The 18,137-nt window shown below is 42.0% G+C and overlaps 1 protein-coding gene and 1 non-coding gene across 2 annotated transcripts in view; both read left to right on the top strand.

Annotated features, from left to right (window-relative positions):
* Positions 1–16,260, top strand: part of Chfr (checkpoint with forkhead and ring finger domains) — a 31,815-nt gene extending 15,555 nt beyond the window's left edge. The window contains 10 exon segments of the mRNA XM_060382657.1: positions 575–729; positions 852–1,014; positions 2,574–2,719; positions 4,948–5,067; positions 6,423–6,506; positions 8,999–9,069; positions 10,506–10,593; positions 12,832–12,939; positions 14,052–14,124; positions 15,087–16,260. Coding sequence (XP_060238640.1) covers positions 575–729; positions 852–1,014; positions 2,574–2,719; positions 4,948–5,067; positions 6,423–6,506; positions 8,999–9,069; positions 10,506–10,593; positions 12,832–12,939; positions 14,052–14,124; positions 15,087–15,129 — 1,051 coding nt within the window. The 3' untranslated portion in view covers positions 15,130–16,260.
* On the top strand, positions 12,670–12,772 carry LOC132653922 (U6 spliceosomal RNA). The gene has a single exon (XR_009591743.1). It is a non-coding gene; the product is annotated as a U6 spliceosomal RNA (small nuclear RNA).
* Positions 16,261–18,137: the final 1,877 nt, after the last annotated feature.

The raw sequence follows: 18,137 nt of genomic DNA, 5'->3' as shown, positions 1-18,137 counted from the left end.
TTGGTCCTCCTTGCCCTGGAATCTTCTCCGGTTTCTGTTTTACTTGTCAACCAGGAGAAAATCTTGAACCTAGAGACTGGGGCCATAGAATCCATGAGCTGAGCTCAGTCCTGGTTTTGCCTCACACAGGCCATGGGTAACCCAGGAGACGTGGTGTTGCCTTGTAGAGGGATCATGTACATTGTACTGAGTTTTAAACATTTCCTGGCTAAAGACCTAACACTTATAATACAATGAAGTTCCCAGGATTACCTTTGGATGAAACTTCTTTTGGCTTTTGTTTGAAAACTTGGGAGGTTTATCCTACCCAATTTTCAGTCCCCAAACACTTGGTGTTTATGTGACTTGTATTCCTGAAGTCATGATCTCCTCTTTGTTCTCCCTGAAAATACATATAGCTCTGAATTTTTTTTAGGTTAGATGATAGAGTTCTCCACAATTGGCTTATGGTTGGATGCCCAGCTTGCATTCCTGTTTGGGTTGGCCTGCTGCCAATTTTGTTTGAGTGTCATATTGGCAGATCTTGGAAGATTTTGTCAGTAAATGTATTCTTTGTTCCTTTATGTACTGCTAGTTTGCAGCCTTGCATGCATACGTTTTGTGCGGCTTGCTACTCTGGATGGATGGATCGTTCGTCTCTGTGCCCTACCTGCCGATGTCCAGTGGAGCGGATCTGCAAAAACCACATCCTGAACAACCTTGTGGAAGCATACCTTATCCAGCACCCAGGTCAGTTCCCTTAACTCTTATGTTTTAGGGGCCTGGGCTGCAAGCTCTACTCTGAGCTGCTTAGATCATTGCCTAGTCCTGTTTCCCTTGCCACTGAATGTTGCTGTGCCCTTTGTATCTAGATAAGAGTCGCAGCAAAGAAGATGTGAAAAGTATGGATGCAAGGAATAAAATCACTCAAGATATGCTGCAACCCAAAGTTAGGAGGTCTTTCTCTGATGAAGAGGGGAGTTCAGAGGACCTGCTAGAGCTGTCAGATGTGGACAGTGAATCCTCAGACATCAGGTCAGACCTGTGCCTGGCTCAGCGTGGGTCCTGGGGATGAGAAGTACATTAAGAATGTGCTTACCTGTACTGTGGGGTGTACAGGTATAGGACTTCAGTAAGTCAGTTTCCTTCAGTAAGTCATTGTTTCTTCAAACTGGAGTATGGCCAGAACTGGATGGACTCTGAGCAACAGTGAATAAATTAAGAGCTTCAGATGGGATTTTTAATTAATTGATTAGTCAATTTTGAGACAAGGTCTCTCTCTGTGTACCCTTTGCTCTCTTGGAACTCACTGTGTAGACTAGGTTGGCCTTGACCTCACAGTGATCCACTGCCTCGGCCTGCTGAATACTAGCATTAAAGGCCTGTGCCACCAATCCCAGTTTAGTTGTCCGTCTTAATTGTCTGTCTATATTTGTAACCCTGGCCATCCTTGAACTCACAGATATGTGCTTATTTCTACCTCTTGAGTGGTGAAATTAAAGGCATACACCACCATTCAAATCTCTTCAGTGGGTTTTGAAACCCCCTCCCCTTCAATAACCTTTATTTTCTTAGGCTCCTCATTTGAGTCCTGATTCATTCGTTATGGCATATGTATAAAGAGTCATATGTATTGTTTTTCCCACTTAAGCACATGTAATTCTTGTAGTTAGAGACTGTAAGTCCTTTGCTGTAAATAGTAGTGTTATAGTTTGTTAGAGTAGTATCAACGGAGAGGCATAATCCCAAGGCTGAGAGGCGATAGCCCTTTGAGACCTAATTTCAGTTGCTGACACATTAGTTTCAGGTCTCCAATTTGGGCCTAGGCCATGATATTTAAAAAAAAAAAAAAATCCCCTGGCTTGCAGAGTTAATTTAAGGCTGGCCTGAGAAGCTTAGATCCTTGTCTTAAAATAAGAATATTTTTGAAGGTCTGGGAGTGTAGTTCATTGGTGAAGTGTTTGCCTAGCATGTGAGAGTGCTCAGGTCAATCAATCTATCAGACTGTGAAAACAAAACAAAAATCGAAATAAAAGTGTTGGGTGTGGCTGCTGACACCTATAATTCCAGCTCACTGAGACCCTCTTGCCTCAGTCTCAACAGTGCTGAGATTGCAGCTGTGCTCTGATTCTAAGAAGGAAGAACATACATTTATTGAGTGAACTATCAATACTTTCAGTGTAGTTTTCTCTCATGAGCCTGGGCTTTCTTGGCCTTGATGCCTATAAGCCCATGCTCTACTGAGTAGGGACTAAGTGGTCCAAGGTAGAGTGTGCTGAAGCGTGGAGTCTGAGGGATTGAAAGTAGTGAGCACAGAAGCAACTATCTTGCGGTGGATGCTATCCTCACTTTCAGACTTCTCTTCAAGGTGGTTATGGGTAGTGTCCTCCCAGTGATGGGAGCTGGGCAGGAAAGAAGGGTTAACTCCTCTCTTTACACATACTGAAGTAGTGCTGAAGATGAGCAGAGGTAGGGCAGAGGCCTTGAAGGGTAAAAGCCCAGCAACTGGAGCCGGGGATAGATGGTAACGTGACAGTGATGTCTGCCTGGAGCCTGTTCCTGTGTGACTTGAGCTCTGCTTCTTCTTTTCACAGTCAGCCATATATTGTCTGCAGACAGTGTCCTGAATACAGAAGGCAAGCAGTGCAGTCTCTTCCTTGCCCAATCTCAAGTAGCGAGCTGGGAGTTACACCGGCCCTTGGTGGGGAAGCACCATCGACATCTGCCAGCCTGCCAGCAGGTGAGACAGTGGTATCTAACCAGGAGCTCTTCCTTCCATTGTGTTACAGCCTATGATTTTTTTGTTGTTGTTGTTCCGGTTTCATTTTTCTGTTTGTTTGTTTGTTTTTGGTTTTTGAAGACAGGGTTTCTGTATAGCCCTGGCTGTCCTGAACTTTGTAGACAGGCTGGCCTCTAACACACAGAGATCTGCCTGCCTGAGATCAAAGTCATGCACCACCATGCCCAGCTTGTCTTAGTCTCCTATGTTGTGGTTTCTCTATGATGTCTCTCCTGCCTTGTAGTCTCCTGCTTCAGCTATCCTCTTGCTTCTCATAGCCTCTTGCTTGGTAAGAAATTAGGGGAGCTCGGAAGAGATAGAAGGATCTCTGTGAATTTGAGGTTAATTTGGTCTTCATATTGAGTTCTGGTACAGCCAGGCCTAAACAGAGAGACCTTGTCTCTTGAGGGAAGGAAGCAAATCAATAAATGATTGAATGAATGAGTGAATAAATTGAATATCTATTTATTTGACATACCAAGTCATTAACACTTCCAGGTTTCGACTTTGGTCTTTCTCCAGCCTGCCACTCCAGGGAGTTTGTTTTGTGAGGTTTGCCAAAGCCAAAATGATCATTTTGTATCTGTTATTCAAATTAGAGACTGGCTTTTTTTCTAACAGTGTGCTGAATTCCCATAGGATGTCTTGTGTCTCCATCAGCCCTCTGAACAGCCTCCTGTTATTTGTATGTTTCCAACTGAGAAAATCAAAAGAAGGGTTGAGATATGGCTCAGTGAGAGTGCGCATGCTTAGCATTTGCAAGGCATTGTGTTCCACACCAACATAAAAGGAAAACAGAGAAGATGAGAGAAAGGAAAAAAAGAGCCTGTGGCATGCAGTTCTTAGCTCTGAGGATTGAAGCCTACCAGCTGGAGCTGGCAGCAGACAGCATAACAGTGTTTCCTGCCTGGGCCTGGCTGCTTTAGTTCTAGCTCTCTCTATCTGTTAGTGGTATTTTAAAAATTGTGCATGTTGCAGTTTTCTCTTAACCCTGCTAGCACCCAAGTAATTGAGACTGGACTATTATATTTGTGTAACAAGCTTTAAGACCCAACAACTGAGCAGTATTATTTTATTCTTAACCCTTTATGCTAGTCTGGCTTCTTCTTTGCCAAAATCCCTAAGATACTTGCATTTTATGGCTTTCTCTTCTCAGCTACTCTCTCCTATTGTCTCCTGGACCTTTTCCCATGGCTGAACCCTCTACGTTTTCTCTCTGTCTCCTCCTTCCCTGGCTGGTAGGAAGTCTAGCCCTATTCTCTCCCCTGTTCAGTCATCGGCTGTCAAGCCTCTTTACTGACATATCAGGGAACAATTGGGGAGCAGTGTTTACATAACATTGAGACAGGAGATTCTCAGAACAAGTTTTGCAACCAGATATGGGGTACAGAAATACACAGTGCACAACATTATGCCTACACCTCTCCTTAATACAGGCAACACTGTGGTCATTGCCAAATTGAAGATAGCCTTAGGAGCCCTGACCCTTTAACTGCTACTTAGCCTGAGTGTTAGGTCTTCACTAACCTAGGGTTGTAATTAAGAGCTGCGTTCTTGACTACCCTATCAGAACACTGTTCCAGTTCTCTGGGTCACTCCTATAACTCATAGTTGGGACAAGGAAGCAGTGCTCAGCAGCCAGATAGACACTTGATCACAGACCAGGATGGACTTTTTAGTCTTTTGAAACAGGATTTCAAATTTATAACTCAGGCTGGCCTAAAACTTAGTACACATCTCAGCCTAGCATTGAACTTGATCTTCAGGCCTCCTTGAATTGATCTCCCAAGAGTCAGCATTATAGATGTATATGCCTGTGCCTGACTTGAATAACCCTAGTCCATTTACTTTTCTTATTTTATATTTTATTTATATATGTATATATGTATGTATGTATGTATGCATGCATGCATGCATGCATGCATGTCTGTTTACGCGTATTTTTGGTGATGGGGATTAAACCTGAGGCTTCTGAAATGCTAGACAGATACTCACTGAGCTATAACCAGCCTGAATTCCCATATTTCAAATGGCAGAATATAATTTGGCCACTTAGGAAGTAGTTTGAATTCCTCCCGGATCCTGGCCCTTCTCGTGTGTACTTCATAGTTGCCTCTCTAGATGTAAATTGTTTGTCTGCTGTACCTGGTATCTGGACATACTCTGACCTGAATATGTATGTGCTTCAGCAGCCCAGGAGTATATGTGCCCTCTTCAAGGAAGCCATGCCATATGCACCTGCTGCTTCCAACCTATGCCTGACCGTAGAGCTGAACGTGAGCAGGGATCCCGTGTTGCCCCTCAACAGTGTAAGTATGTTACTCTGCCTGAGGTGACCCTTCCAACAGGAGGACATTCTTAAGCATCCCCCATGGCTTGATTTTCAAGTGAAACTGACTTATGTAGGATAAGAAACAGAGATACAATGTGTTTCCATCTGCATGTAATCATTTGATCCCATGTTTCTCCTGGAATCTGAATCTATATCCATTCTCTTAGCAGTACTATCCTCCTTATTTAATGTGTTATTTATAAATCTAATAGGTGAAATACCTTATTTTTAATTTAGACGTTTTATCATTAAAACAGGTCTTTGGATAGAGAGATAGCCGAGTGGCAGAATACTCGTTTAGCAAATACAAGCTCCTGGGTTTCAATCCCAGCATTGCAAAACATCAGAAACACACATGGAACTCTTCATTTATTTAATGGCTGTTTGAATTTACTTTTGTTTAAAATGCTTGTTTGTGTCTATTACCTTTTTAAAATATTTCTCAGCTTGAGAGTTCCTTGAATATTATTGCTGATAGATGAAGAAAAGCATGAGCTTCTGTGTCCCTGCAGTACCTGAGCCAGTCTTCTCGATATCAAGGGCACAATGTCTGATACAGTACGAGCTGAGCTCTCACTGCAGCGACGCAGTGTGTTCTGTGTGTTCAGAGACTGCTTCTGGGGAGGTGGTGCGTCTAGCCTGGACTCCTGCAGCACAGAAGAAGAAACAGTAGCACGGCAGGGGTGTGCATCCTGGGATAGGCAGCTAGAAAGTCCCAGGCATACCAGGGTGACCTCTAGGCATGTTGAGAAGAATCCATGGAAGAGTCCTGAAAACGCCTCACCTTATATCTGAGAAATATAGATCAGCAAGTGGCAGCTGAGGTTAGGTTCTTAAGATTTTGCAGGCAATCTTTGGCTAATTTTATAGACAATGCTTATATAGACACAGGCATTTATAAAGTGATTGCAGTCTTTACAAAGATTTAATTACTCAGTCCTGTAAGAACTTCAGGGTTTATTTGGTATTATATTCTATGAAATTAACAATGTAAAAACAATATTCATGGTTGGTAGAAAAGCTCTCTGCAGACATGACTATGCAGTTATTAAAGTGTGCCACATATTCAGAGCTGGGAGACAATGAACCGGGGCCGTTTGGGTCCTGCGGTCAGAGGCCAAACTGTTTTGAAGATAACTCTTAATTATAGTTCTGTCACCTTTGATTTTAGATGTTACCTGACATATTGTCTCTACTCCCCAGTTCCTTGAAAACACCTCAGAAAGACTGTTTTCAAAGAGAGTTGAGCTCTTGCGTCTGGGGCTAAATATCCTCAAGTCTGAGCTTAGGCACAGTCTAGGTCCTAGTTGACCAACTCTCCTCAATCCACAGGTGCAGTGTGCCTGCAGCCCTTCTGCCATCTGTACTGGGGCTGCACTCGGACTGGCTGCTTTGGCTGCTTGGCTCCATTCTGTGGTAATGTCAGCTCTTCGGTTGCTTTCACTTTTGTGTGTTCTCTTGGTGAACTTGAGCAGGTGATGTTTGTTGTGACCTGCTGTGTTCAGAGAAAAAGGCTTCTCTGGGCCATCAAGTGATTAACTGCCTTTACTGCCTTTACTGCCGAGGTTTCTCACTTGGACAGTTTCAAACCCGTGTTGCTTCAAAAGCAAGAAGTAACAAAATTAGAGCAATACCACTTTCCTATACAGGAGAAATTACTTATTCACATAAACACACTACTTCTATAGTCCAAGTGCTCCAGAGGCTTAGACACTTGGATTATTTAAAGATATCAAGTCTGTGGTGTTGTGTAATGTAAGCTCTACACTCCGGGAGGGAGAAACAGGTGGATCTCTGGGAGTTCGAGGCCAGCCAGGACTATATAGTGAGATCCTGTCTCAAAAACAAAACAAAGAAAAAGTTCAAGGATAGTTTAGCCTCAGTGAAAGGAGCCCCCATTTCATTAGTGAGATGGAGATCAATTTTACCTGTTCTCTATTTAAGATTACATTCAATTTGAGTGTAGTGGTGTTTTAAGGGTGTGTGTCTCTGTGTGTGTTTGTGTGTCTGTCTGTATGTGTGTGTGTTTTAGTATAGGTGTGTATTTGAGTTTTTGTGTATGTGTGTAGATAGCAAAGGACAACATTGACTGTTGTCTACTGATTCCTGCCTTACATTTAAAGAATTACTCATTTGTTCTGTATGTGTATGAATGTGTGCACATATGTCATGACACATATGTAGTCAGAGGCGTTTATGGGAGTCGCTTCTCTCTTCCCACCACATGCATTCCAGGGATTGAACTCAGGTTGTCAAGACTTGGAGGCAAATGTTTTTACCTGTTGAGCCATCTCCTTGGCTCTCTACTTGAACATTTTTGTTTGTTTTTTTCAACGATACTTTTTAAATTTTTTCATGTAATATACATTGATCTTATTCTTTTTCCTCTCCTAACTCCCAGATCTCCCACCACCACCAGCACTTCAGATTAATTCTTTCTCTCTCAAAAACAACAAAACACACACACACAAAATCATGGAATCCGTTTTGAATTGACCATCTGTTCTTGAGCATGAGGCCAATAGTGTGATATCATTCCACTGAAGAAAACTGATTTTCCCTTTCCCAGCAGCTATCACTTGCAATTAGAGACGGGACTTTGTGTGTATGTGTGTGTGTGTGTGTGTGCGTGCACGCGTGTTTGCCTGTGTGCCTTTTTTGTGCTGGGAGTTTGTATGGCTTGAACTTGTTCAGTTCTTAGGCATGCTATTACGTCTTTGTGAGTTCATATGTGCATTATTTCTGTTGTGTCTGAAAAACACTTATTTTATAGTTTTCGTCCATTTTTGTGTTCTTGTAATCTCAGTGCCTCCTTGATCCCCTGAGCCTTGAGGGGAAGAAAATGACAAAAACATCCCATTTAGAGTTGAGTGATCTTTAAGTCTCTGAACTCTGCACATTGTCTGGTTGTAGGTCTCTATATTAATTACCATCTACTCCAGGAAGAAGCTTCTCTGAAGAGGGTTGAGCAATATACTGGTCTATGGGAATAGCACTAGGAATGATTTTGTTGCTATGTTCATGTAGTAGAATATTTTCTCTTAGTACCCATGACTTAAATAGTCCAGGTTTATTGGCCTCATTAACTGTCAGGTATGTGGTCCATCTCTTGGAGAGAGCCTTTTAAAGCTAATTTTAAAAAGTCATTGGTCATGTCCATTACATTTGTACCACTGTTACACCAGTGAGTATATCTTGCAGACAGGTCATTATTATAGCACACAGGTATATAGCTGGGTAAGACTGATGATTACTTTTTTCCTCTGGTAGCAATTTGAATGCTAGTAAAAGGAGTGAAGTGTCTAGTTGAGTACCAGCTTGATTTTTCCATGTTTGGTAGCATAAGCATGTGATTACTTCAGCAATAGCATCTTACCTCAGGTTGTGGAGAGTAACCAGTAGTATTGGCAATAACTGTAATGTCTGCGAGTACTCTATAGGACTCCTTTAGCCAACCGAAAAATATGTAACCCATTATTGGTACTCGAGTTTTATTTGGTAGTGTATGATGCCTAGTTGAGGCATAGACTCCCTCTTATTCCATCATCCTAATTTTAAGACAGTCTTTCAGTGAACCTAATGCTCACCAATTGGTTAGGACTGCTTGGGTCAGCAATCTCTAGGGATCTACTTGTCTCTTTCCTCCATCAATGTTGGTATTACAAACATGCTCTGCTACATTTGGCTTTCTTTCTTCTCTCTCTCTCTTTTTTTTTTAACATTTATGCTGGGGATTGAAACTTGGGTTTCTGTGCTCGTGTGGCAGGCATTTTACTGACAGTCTTCCTAAGCTTGTTTATTTTTTACACTCTGTAATGGAAAGAGATTTGGTTATCCTGTCAGGGAAACAATACTTTGATACTACATCATCCTTATAAAACAGATAACATTTCTCCTTCCTCCGACAGAACTCAATCTTGGTGACAAGTGCTTGGATGGAGTGTTGAACAATAACAACTATGAGTCGGACATCCTGAAGGTATCACCTCCACACCTGTTCTGGGGGATCCAGTGAAAACCATGAAGCTTTCTTATTACTTTTGTGTTTTCTGTTAGGACACACAATTTTTCTTTAGCATTTGCCTGCAAAAGTATACCATCAAAATCAGCAGCACACACTGTATTTTCTGACCAGTACAGTTAGTTCCACCATATTCTATATTCTATCTCAGGTTTTCCCTGTATTTCAAAATGAGATAATTCCTTTTTTGTTCATCATGCTAGCAAACCATTGGAATTGGTTAATACATGTTACAGAGAGGCTTTCTCAATTCTGGCTCTTTTCTCTGGCTCCTTTTTCTGAACATTCTTCTTCCCTTGTTTGAGGAAGCTAGCTCAGCTCTTAGAATAGTACCATGTTTAATTCTGTACTCTCTGTGCTCATGTTGAGAACTTTGCTTCCCTTTGAGCCTATTCATTTACCTGAACACATCACCGGACTTGCTTAGCTAACACTACTATACCCTACTTTTTTTTTTTTAAGATTTATTTATTATTTATACAATATTCTGCCTACATGTGTGCCTGCAGGGCAGAAGAGGTCACCCTATCTCATTATAGATGGTTTTGAGCCACCATGTAGTTTCTGGGAATTGAACTCAGGACTTCTGGAAGAGCAGCCAGTGGCCTTAACCTCTGAGCCATCTCTCCAGCCCTATACCCCACTTTCATGTACATGAAAATACCTTTTTGTAACAGCCTTGAACAGTGTCTGAATACAGAAAGCAAAGGCCTGACATTCAGCTATACTTTCACTCTTGGTGGGGAGGAGAGGGAGAGAGCTAGTGCAGAAGGGAGAAATTTAATAATACACAGAGACTAAAAGGAGAAGTCCTCATTAGAGTGTGATCCTGAAACCTCTAGCTTCTGTTCAAGGCTATTTGGCTCCTATTAGAAGTAATCCATAGCTTATGTAGGGCAGGCATTATCTAAGCAGATATTGGTAATTGTCACTTCTCGAGGGCATACGTCTGCCTTTTCAGAAAAGAAGGAAAGGGGGCTCCAGTAATCTGTTTACAAAAGTAGAAGTTGGCAGGTTTGGGATTTTATTGTTGTTGGTTTTTTTTTGTTTTTGTTTTGTTTTGTTTGAGACAGGGTTTATCTGTGTAGCCCTGGCTGTTCTGGGCCAAGCTGGCCTCAAACTCAAAGGAATCCATCTGCAGCTGCCTCCTGAGTACTAGAGGCCTGGCAGAAGTCGGCAGCATAGTGGTTTGATTTGAACTATGTTAGAAGCAAAACTATGACTAGCAGTCTGTTTTTCTATTTCTGTGTCCCTTTTGATAGTATTTAATGTTAAAGCTTGCTATTTTTATTCTGCAGTGTCTTATATGTTCTTGTGCTGTGAAGTGTTCCCTTGTTAGTGTAGTGATTCTCCTTCTAAACTGGAATTTCTTTTCACCCTTTTTCCCATCACAGAATTACCTGGCAACCAGGGGTCTGACATGGAAAAATATGTTGACAGAGAGTCTCCTGGCTCTACAGCGGGGTGTATTTCTACTGTCTGGTAAGCACTGGTTAGCTAGCTGTGAGTTTTTAAGGATGCCTTTGTTTCCTGTGAAGTGCTAAGCTCGTGGCAGGCCATACTTGGCAGTATTACCTGTCTTCTTTCCTACAGATTTATGACTTTGACTCTCACCCTTCCTAAGGATGAAGAGGAAGGTCTACACACTTACTCTTTTTGTTTTGCCAGAGTCTCACAATGTAGCCTAGGCTGGCCCTGAACTCCTGATCCTCCTGTCCTAACTAGTGCTGGGATGTCAGAGGTGAGCCATCATACCTGTCTAATCATTTCTGAGGTTTAAAAACTGTTTGAAACCTGTACGACATGTTCTATCTAGCACCCTTTCTTTGTGTTAGGGAAGATGGTAGCATGGGGAGTCCCCACCACTTTGTCACTTAGCCTGTCATCACTCGGCTGGATAAAGTAAGGTGTTGTGCTTTCTCCCAGAGGAGTACATAGTGTGAGAGGCTATTAGAAATTGTAACAAAGTTTCTTTTCCTAAGACTTAAATGTTTATTAAGAGAAATGTAAGCAGTTTGCTTAAAATCCCTTGAGTTCTTTCTCTCTAGTGGTCATGTTCTGGTGTGTCATGCCTGTTGTTGCAGTCCATCCAACCTCTATGAACACCTTTGATTTCTTAATTTTGTAATTGGAGTAGCTCACACAGAGAATATGAGTGACTTGCTGCTCTTCCAGCGGACCCAGACAAATTCTAGCACCCACCTGGTGGTCCACAACCCCTCCAGCTGCAGGGGATTTGGCATCCTCTACTGGTTTCCATGGGTATGCCCTCTAACTATAAATAAAATAAATACCTTAAAAAAAAAAAAGGCTGGGCATGGTGATGTACACCTTTAATCCCGGCACTCAAGAAGCAGGGACAGGAAGATCTCTGTGAGTTTGAAGCCAGCCTAGTCTACATAGCTAGGGCTTTGTAGAGAGACCTTGTCTCAAAAATCAAAAAAAGAAATCCAAGTGCTTTTTGGGAAGAACAAAGGTTAAAGTAAAAATCACTTGAAATCCCACACATAAACCACTGGCAGAATGACCTGGGGCAGTTCTCGGTTGCTCTGGGTCTTGTCCCCAATATTGGAAAGCATAATCAAAGAATAAAACAAATGTGGAAAAAAATGTTTTCATGTGCATCCATCCAAGCTCTTCAGAAAGGTCCCTATTTGTGGGTTACATTACAGATGGTACCCTATTGAACATCCTGTTTGTACTTAGCATGTATCACACACTCCCTTCTTTTTGGACAAGAAAAGTCCAGACATTGTTTTTGAGGTAGTGGAAACTGGAAGGGTTCTTGTGCATGCTAAGCAACTACTCTACTGTTGAACTAAATCCCCAGCCCTGCCTTGGTTTACTATTATTACATAGAGGGTTTTGGGAGGGAACTGGCTTAGAGAGAATGATTATGACCCTGACTAGGCTTGGACTTGCTGTATAACCAAGACTGACCTTGAACTTCTGATTTTCATTTGGTGAAGTACTGGCAGAAGCCAGCCTGTAATACTACCATTCCCATTTTTATGTAGTGCTAGGAATCAATACTCTATCCTACCGTTCCCAGTCTTATATACTACTAGGGGCTTTGTGCTCGCTAGCAGGCATTCTGCCACCTGGGCTGCATTGCCAGATCTATGTTGAGTTTTAATTTCATAACTTATTTAGTTACTTCATTAAGGGATATTTATTTTTTGTTTTTTACTATATTAATGCCACAGCTGTTGAGTATGCAGTGATATACACCTAAAAGTTGTCATTTTAGAATAAGTAACTGGGATTTTTATGACAGTGATACGCACAGCTGAGACTTTGCCACATGAACACGCTGGTCTTCCCAAGGTTGTGCAGGTTTCAGAGGATCCAGTGCCCTTAACCAGAGTCTTTGCAGGTACTTCACAAAAATGGTGCACAGCCATTCATGTAGGCAAACACTCATAAAATAAAAATAAATCTTTTTTTAAAAAAACCTGCTAAATTAGTATTTAGATTGATTTAAAGTTATTTTCCAAATGTCTAACCTGTTATCTCTACCTCACTTATAGGTTAGTGTGTGAGTTTCCTACTAGTTTGGTGCTTTCTTCAGCAGCATATATAATAAAATTGGAACGATACAAACAAGATTAGCATGGCTCCTGTACAAGGAGCTTACTACTTTGTAGTGTTTCTGTTTTTCTGTTGAGAATGACATTGCCTGAAACATGGCTGTGTCCAGATGTGGCTATGTTCCCCCAGATTACAGAATCACTGGAAATACTGTGCTGTGTTACTGCTGTGGTCTGCGTAGCTTCCGAGAGTTGACCTACCAGTATCGGCAGAACATTCCTGCTTCTGAGTTGCCAGGTAAGGACCCCACACACCAGTTCTGTCTGTATAGGCTTCTCTAATCAATTCTAACAGATACTTAGCAAAGCACTATACTCCATACTTAGCAGACGGAGCATGTAGGCAGAAGACAGGCACACCACATGGCTGAGGCTGCACTTGCTTTTCAGGCTGGGTCAAGACACATGGGTTTCTAGAGCAAAGCAATATAAAGATGTTAGAGATATCACTTAAGCAAGTTCATTTCCTTGACTTGATTTTCAGATAAATTTGGTTTTCCTTATCCAAAAATCTTGGAATAGTCGATGAAAACTGATCATAAAGAGAGATAAAATATAAACTAGCTGATAGCTTAGTGCTTTCTGTGCTGGCATGAAAACCTGATTTCAGTCCTCATGTTAAAAAACAAAACAAACAACAACAAAATGGCTCTAAGGGTCTTACAGAGGTCCCAGGTTCGGATCCCAGAACCTGTATGACAAGTTATATTGGTTGTAACTCCAGTTCCAGAGGATCTGGTGTCCTTTCGAAGCCTCTGTGGGCATTAAGCTCATACACAGTATACTATGAACATGCAGTCAAAACACTCATATACATAAAATAAATAAGTCTGTTTTAAAAACAAAGAAGGCGGCTGGATGGTGGTGGAACACACCTTTAATTATAGCACTGGGTAGTAGAGGCAGGTGAATCTCTGAGTTCGAAGCCAGCAAGTTCTCAGAAACAGCAGCAGCAGCAGCAGCAGCAGCAGCAGCAGCAGCAGCAGCCGGCCTAAGCCAGGTGTAGTAACTCATGTTTATAATTCCAAAATTAGGGTGGCATAGTCAGGCAGATTTTTGATTTGGCCAGGTAGCTTAGCCTAATTGGCAAGCCCCAGGCCACTGAAAGACCTTGTCTCAAAACAAACAAAAAAACAAAACAAAGCAAAAAATAATCACCGGATATTAGCTTTTGGTTTCTACACATACATTTGTACTCACACACATGCACCTATATGAACATACATGAACACCCACACACAGAGTGACTAAGATGCTGTGTGCTTAGAGAGCATTTCCCTGCATCTCCAGTTAAGTTCGGCATGAAAGGTGTGTGATACATCTAATGTAGACATGTACCTTCTTTTCCAGTGACTGTCACATCCCGTCCTGATTGCTACTGGGGCCGTAACTGTCGCACTCAGGTGAAGGCTCACCATGCAATGTGAGTGAAGCTGGGAGACATTTGGGTAACTGCAGGTCCTCCAGGCTTAGCACGTGGGAAGGCAACAGTAATAGTAAATTATGTGCTAAAAAGTGGCACTAATTTGGGGACTTGAGGTATACCTCATTAGTAGAGTACAAAGTTCTGGGTTCAGTTCCTAGAATCTGAGTTCAGGACTCGCATTGGGCAGTTAGTAACAAACTATTACTCTAGCATCAGAGGATCAGAGGTCAGTGGCATCTTCAGGAACCCACATGCAGGTATGCACACCTCCACACAGACACACAAAGAACTAAAAGTAATGAAAATAAATTTTAAGATAAAATAAAGGACACTTCACCACTCACTCATCTTTGTTCATGGTAGTATGGATGTGAGTAGTGAAGACAACTGGCACTTATTTTCTCCGTGCACACCTCCCATCTTACCCCTGGTTTGTGGAGAGGGCAAAGTGGCTGCTGTTCCCTCAGCATCTGTCTCCACCCTGCTCGATGAAGCATAGGCAATGGCACACACTAAAGAAGCACAGCTCTTATTCTATCCTATGATAAAGTACCCATTTTCACTTTTATTTTAAAATTTAAAAAGAATGAAAGAAGAGTACCTTTGGAGTTTAAAAAATTCTTAGGCTGGAGAGATGGCTCAGTGGTTAAGAGCACTTGCTGCTCTTCCAGACAGCTTGAGTTTGATTCCCAGCAGCCATGTTAAATAGCACACAGTCATCTGTAATTCCAGCTTCAGGGGATTTGACTCCTTCCTCTGGCTGCCCTGGTCACTTGTACACATATACTCATATAGACACATAAAAATACACATAAATTTCAAATAAAAAGCACAATCTTCTAAAAAGCATAAAAATTGTTGAGTGAGCTCATATACATGATTCTTACATGTTCTTATGTGGTGATTACAGTATACAGTTTCGCAGTTTGAGTGGTCTTTGATGTTTTCTCTCCCTGCAGGAAATTCAATCACATCTGTGAGCAGACAAGGTTCAAGAACTGAGTATTGGAGGAGACACATAAAACAGTTACAGAGCACAGGAGGCAATGACACTGTGTTTTTTAAAATACCACATACAAACACTTTAAGGGCATTTTTGACAGTTTCTCCTAAGCAGCACTGGGGTTTCTGGTCAGGCACTCTGGTGTGGCTTTTCCCTTTGTGAAGCTTTACCTTCAGTGAGACGTGTATGTGTGCATGTACATGCACGCACACACACACACACCATGTGCCCCAGTAACATGGGAGACCTACTGGCCACACTGACCTGTGGTCAGTGCAGGAGGATCAGAGACCTAGCTCTCTCCCACTAGGCAGCTCTCACCTCCTGTGTGGTGAGACAGTTGATGGTGCAGGTTTGTACTTGTTTGTTTTCTACCTTGAACCTTGACTAAGTTAAAATGGAAAAAGGGTCAGCTATGTGAGAAGCATTCTATGGAAGGAAAGAAAGCATAAGTTTACAGCCTCCAGGGATGTACAGGATATTCTGTCTGGAAAGACACAGCCTTTTGTATATTTTTTATTTTAATAAGTTTGGTGCTTATCATCTAATAAGATTTAAATATTAAAAACTAGCACAAATACTATAACTTATACTTTACAAATTGACTGAAATTGGGAATAGTCTGATATATGGAATAATGAGCATATATTTCTGTTTATTTAAAAAAAAAAAAAAGATCGAATGTCCAAAACTGCTAATCCTGAGGCGGATGTCTTGAGTATCCAGGTCCCTGACACAGGGCTGGCCAATGCCTCTTGTCTAGCAGGGTACAGCCTCTGCCCTTAGCCCTCCAGTCCCTGAGAGCAGCCCCCTGCTGAAACTCCAGATGGCTCCAGACTGATAGGGCCTCTGCTTTCCAAGCCCTGTCCTGGTACATTAGGTTTGCCATGTAATCTGGAACAATACTTGAAATTTTGTTTTTCAGGTTTTTTTAAGCTTTTTTTAAAAAAAATCTTTTATTGAAATCACCTGTTATGTTTGTTTGCAAACTGCTAACTTTTTGCTTCTCAGGAATACGATTTTCAACTGTTGTCTTGCTCTTGATATAGACTGAGAGGCAGCACTCTGTGTTTGTGGGAGAAAGTTCTCTCCTTTTTTTTATTCTAATAAATGAGCTGTGTTTGTTTCTCTTCTTGTGTTGTGTTCATATGCTCCATGTTAATGTAGACTAATTCTCCATTACACTAATTTTTCACTACTCATGGTTTCTATATGCCTGCTAGTCAATCTGGTGGCTCCACAAACAGATAATGTTAAGAGGTGAGCAAACAGGACTTGTTTGGGCTCCAGACCTTAACATCTTTGATCATGGCACAGGGCAGTATCTTTATTTTGTCAGACCTGGGCAGTGTGAATGTGTTATCTGAACCTCAAGCTCTGATACTTGGTATTCAATCTCTGCCCCTACACTCAGGATTCAGCATCTGGGTTTAATAGGACCTGTACTCAGGTCTGTAGGATCCTATTCCAGAGAGATATACCTGAGGCATCAAGCTCCTTGGGAATCACCTAATCCTCAATTCTTTACGGAAGCATGATGTCTAAGAGTTACTTCGGAGGGACTGAAGGGACTCCACAGAATTTCTGATGAACTCATGGTGGAGAGAACAATGCCTACATGCCTAGCATAAGGGAGCTTTTGGCCTTGCTGATCATTCTTGGGTATGATTGAACTGCTTATAGAGGCAGGCTTGTCGGGATCTTTATGGTGATCTAAACTTCATTTCTGTAGACTCTTTCACACCATCTATATTAGTTACTTTTCTTTTTGCTATGTGAAAAAAGGAAGGGCTTATTTTGGTTCCCAATTTGAAAGTCATTGTAGTGGGAAAGGCATGTTGGCGGGAGTGTGAAGCAGCTTGTCAAATTGAATCTGCAGTCAGAGAGAGAAAAATGAATGCTGGTGCTCAGCTTTCTCTTTGCATTTTGTTCATTTTGAGGACCCCACCCATGGGATGGTGCAGCCTACACTCAGGGTTGGTCTTTTCTCCTCATCTAAACCTCTGTGGAAACAACCTTACAGACACACCCAGAGTTGTGTTTCCTAGGTGACCTCAAACTCAGTTGCGTTGATAATAAAAGTTGAACCACTCCACCCAAAAAACCAACAATCTGGAGTTGTCAACAGCCCTATTGTGCCCTATAGAATCTGCAGACTTCCTCACAGGATTGCACAGACTTTTTTCAGTAGCTCTTGAGCCTAGCCTTGGAACACACCCAGAGTGGGGCCTCCAGATGTCCACTGGCCTCTGCTTCCTGGTACAGTAAGGGCACTCCATCTTCCTTGTAACCATGTCTGAAGTTGGGATCAGCTTGGCCCATATTCCTGCTGCTATCGGGAGAATAGTAGCTTTTTTCCTTTTGCTATCAGAAGAATCCTTCCTGCACTGTAGAGTTCCAAGCTCAAGCCAGAAGAAGGTCTTAGGGGTGACCAGGCTGACCCCAGGAAAATTTCACCGGGCCAGACTTCCAATTACAACTGAGAAAGTTGGTTTAAAACAAGGAGCTCCTATTCCCAAATATAAAGAGCTGAGTATATCTTCATGTTTATTCATCTTGATTACCTGATACTGTGGGGTGAGGATGGCCAGACCAAGATTCCATCAGGCTTCCCTACCTCTGAACTGGCTTTTGCCTCAAAGGCACTGCTAAACCACAGATGCAGATAGGAGTCCAGTATGGGTTTCTTCCAGTTGAGGGGAACCTGGTGACAGCCTATCCTGCATTGGTCTGGCAGCCTTAGAATGATGAGCCAGAGTGAGGCTCATAGCTATCAGAGGCTCAACTAGCAGACCCAGAAGCTCAGAAGTAGGAAACTGAAACTTAATTAAAAAAAAAAAAAAAAAAAAAAAAAAAAAACACAAAAGTCCAGATGGAGGAACCCAGACATTGTCCCTGAGTGTTCTCTGGTTTTGCCTTCTCTCTGCCTCCCCTCAATTTTTGGTATACACACAGTTAATATTCAGGTACTGTCAAGGCTGTATAAAGAAAGGGGCAAGGTCTCACC

Source organism: Meriones unguiculatus, chromosome 4, assembly GCF_030254825.1.
Source record: "Meriones unguiculatus strain TT.TT164.6M chromosome 4, Bangor_MerUng_6.1, whole genome shotgun sequence".
NCBI classification, from domain to species: Eukaryota; Metazoa; Chordata; class Mammalia; order Rodentia; family Muridae; genus Meriones; species Meriones unguiculatus.
The sequence above is the reverse complement of the archived record's forward strand: the minus strand, read 5'-3'. Positions and strand labels throughout refer to the sequence as shown.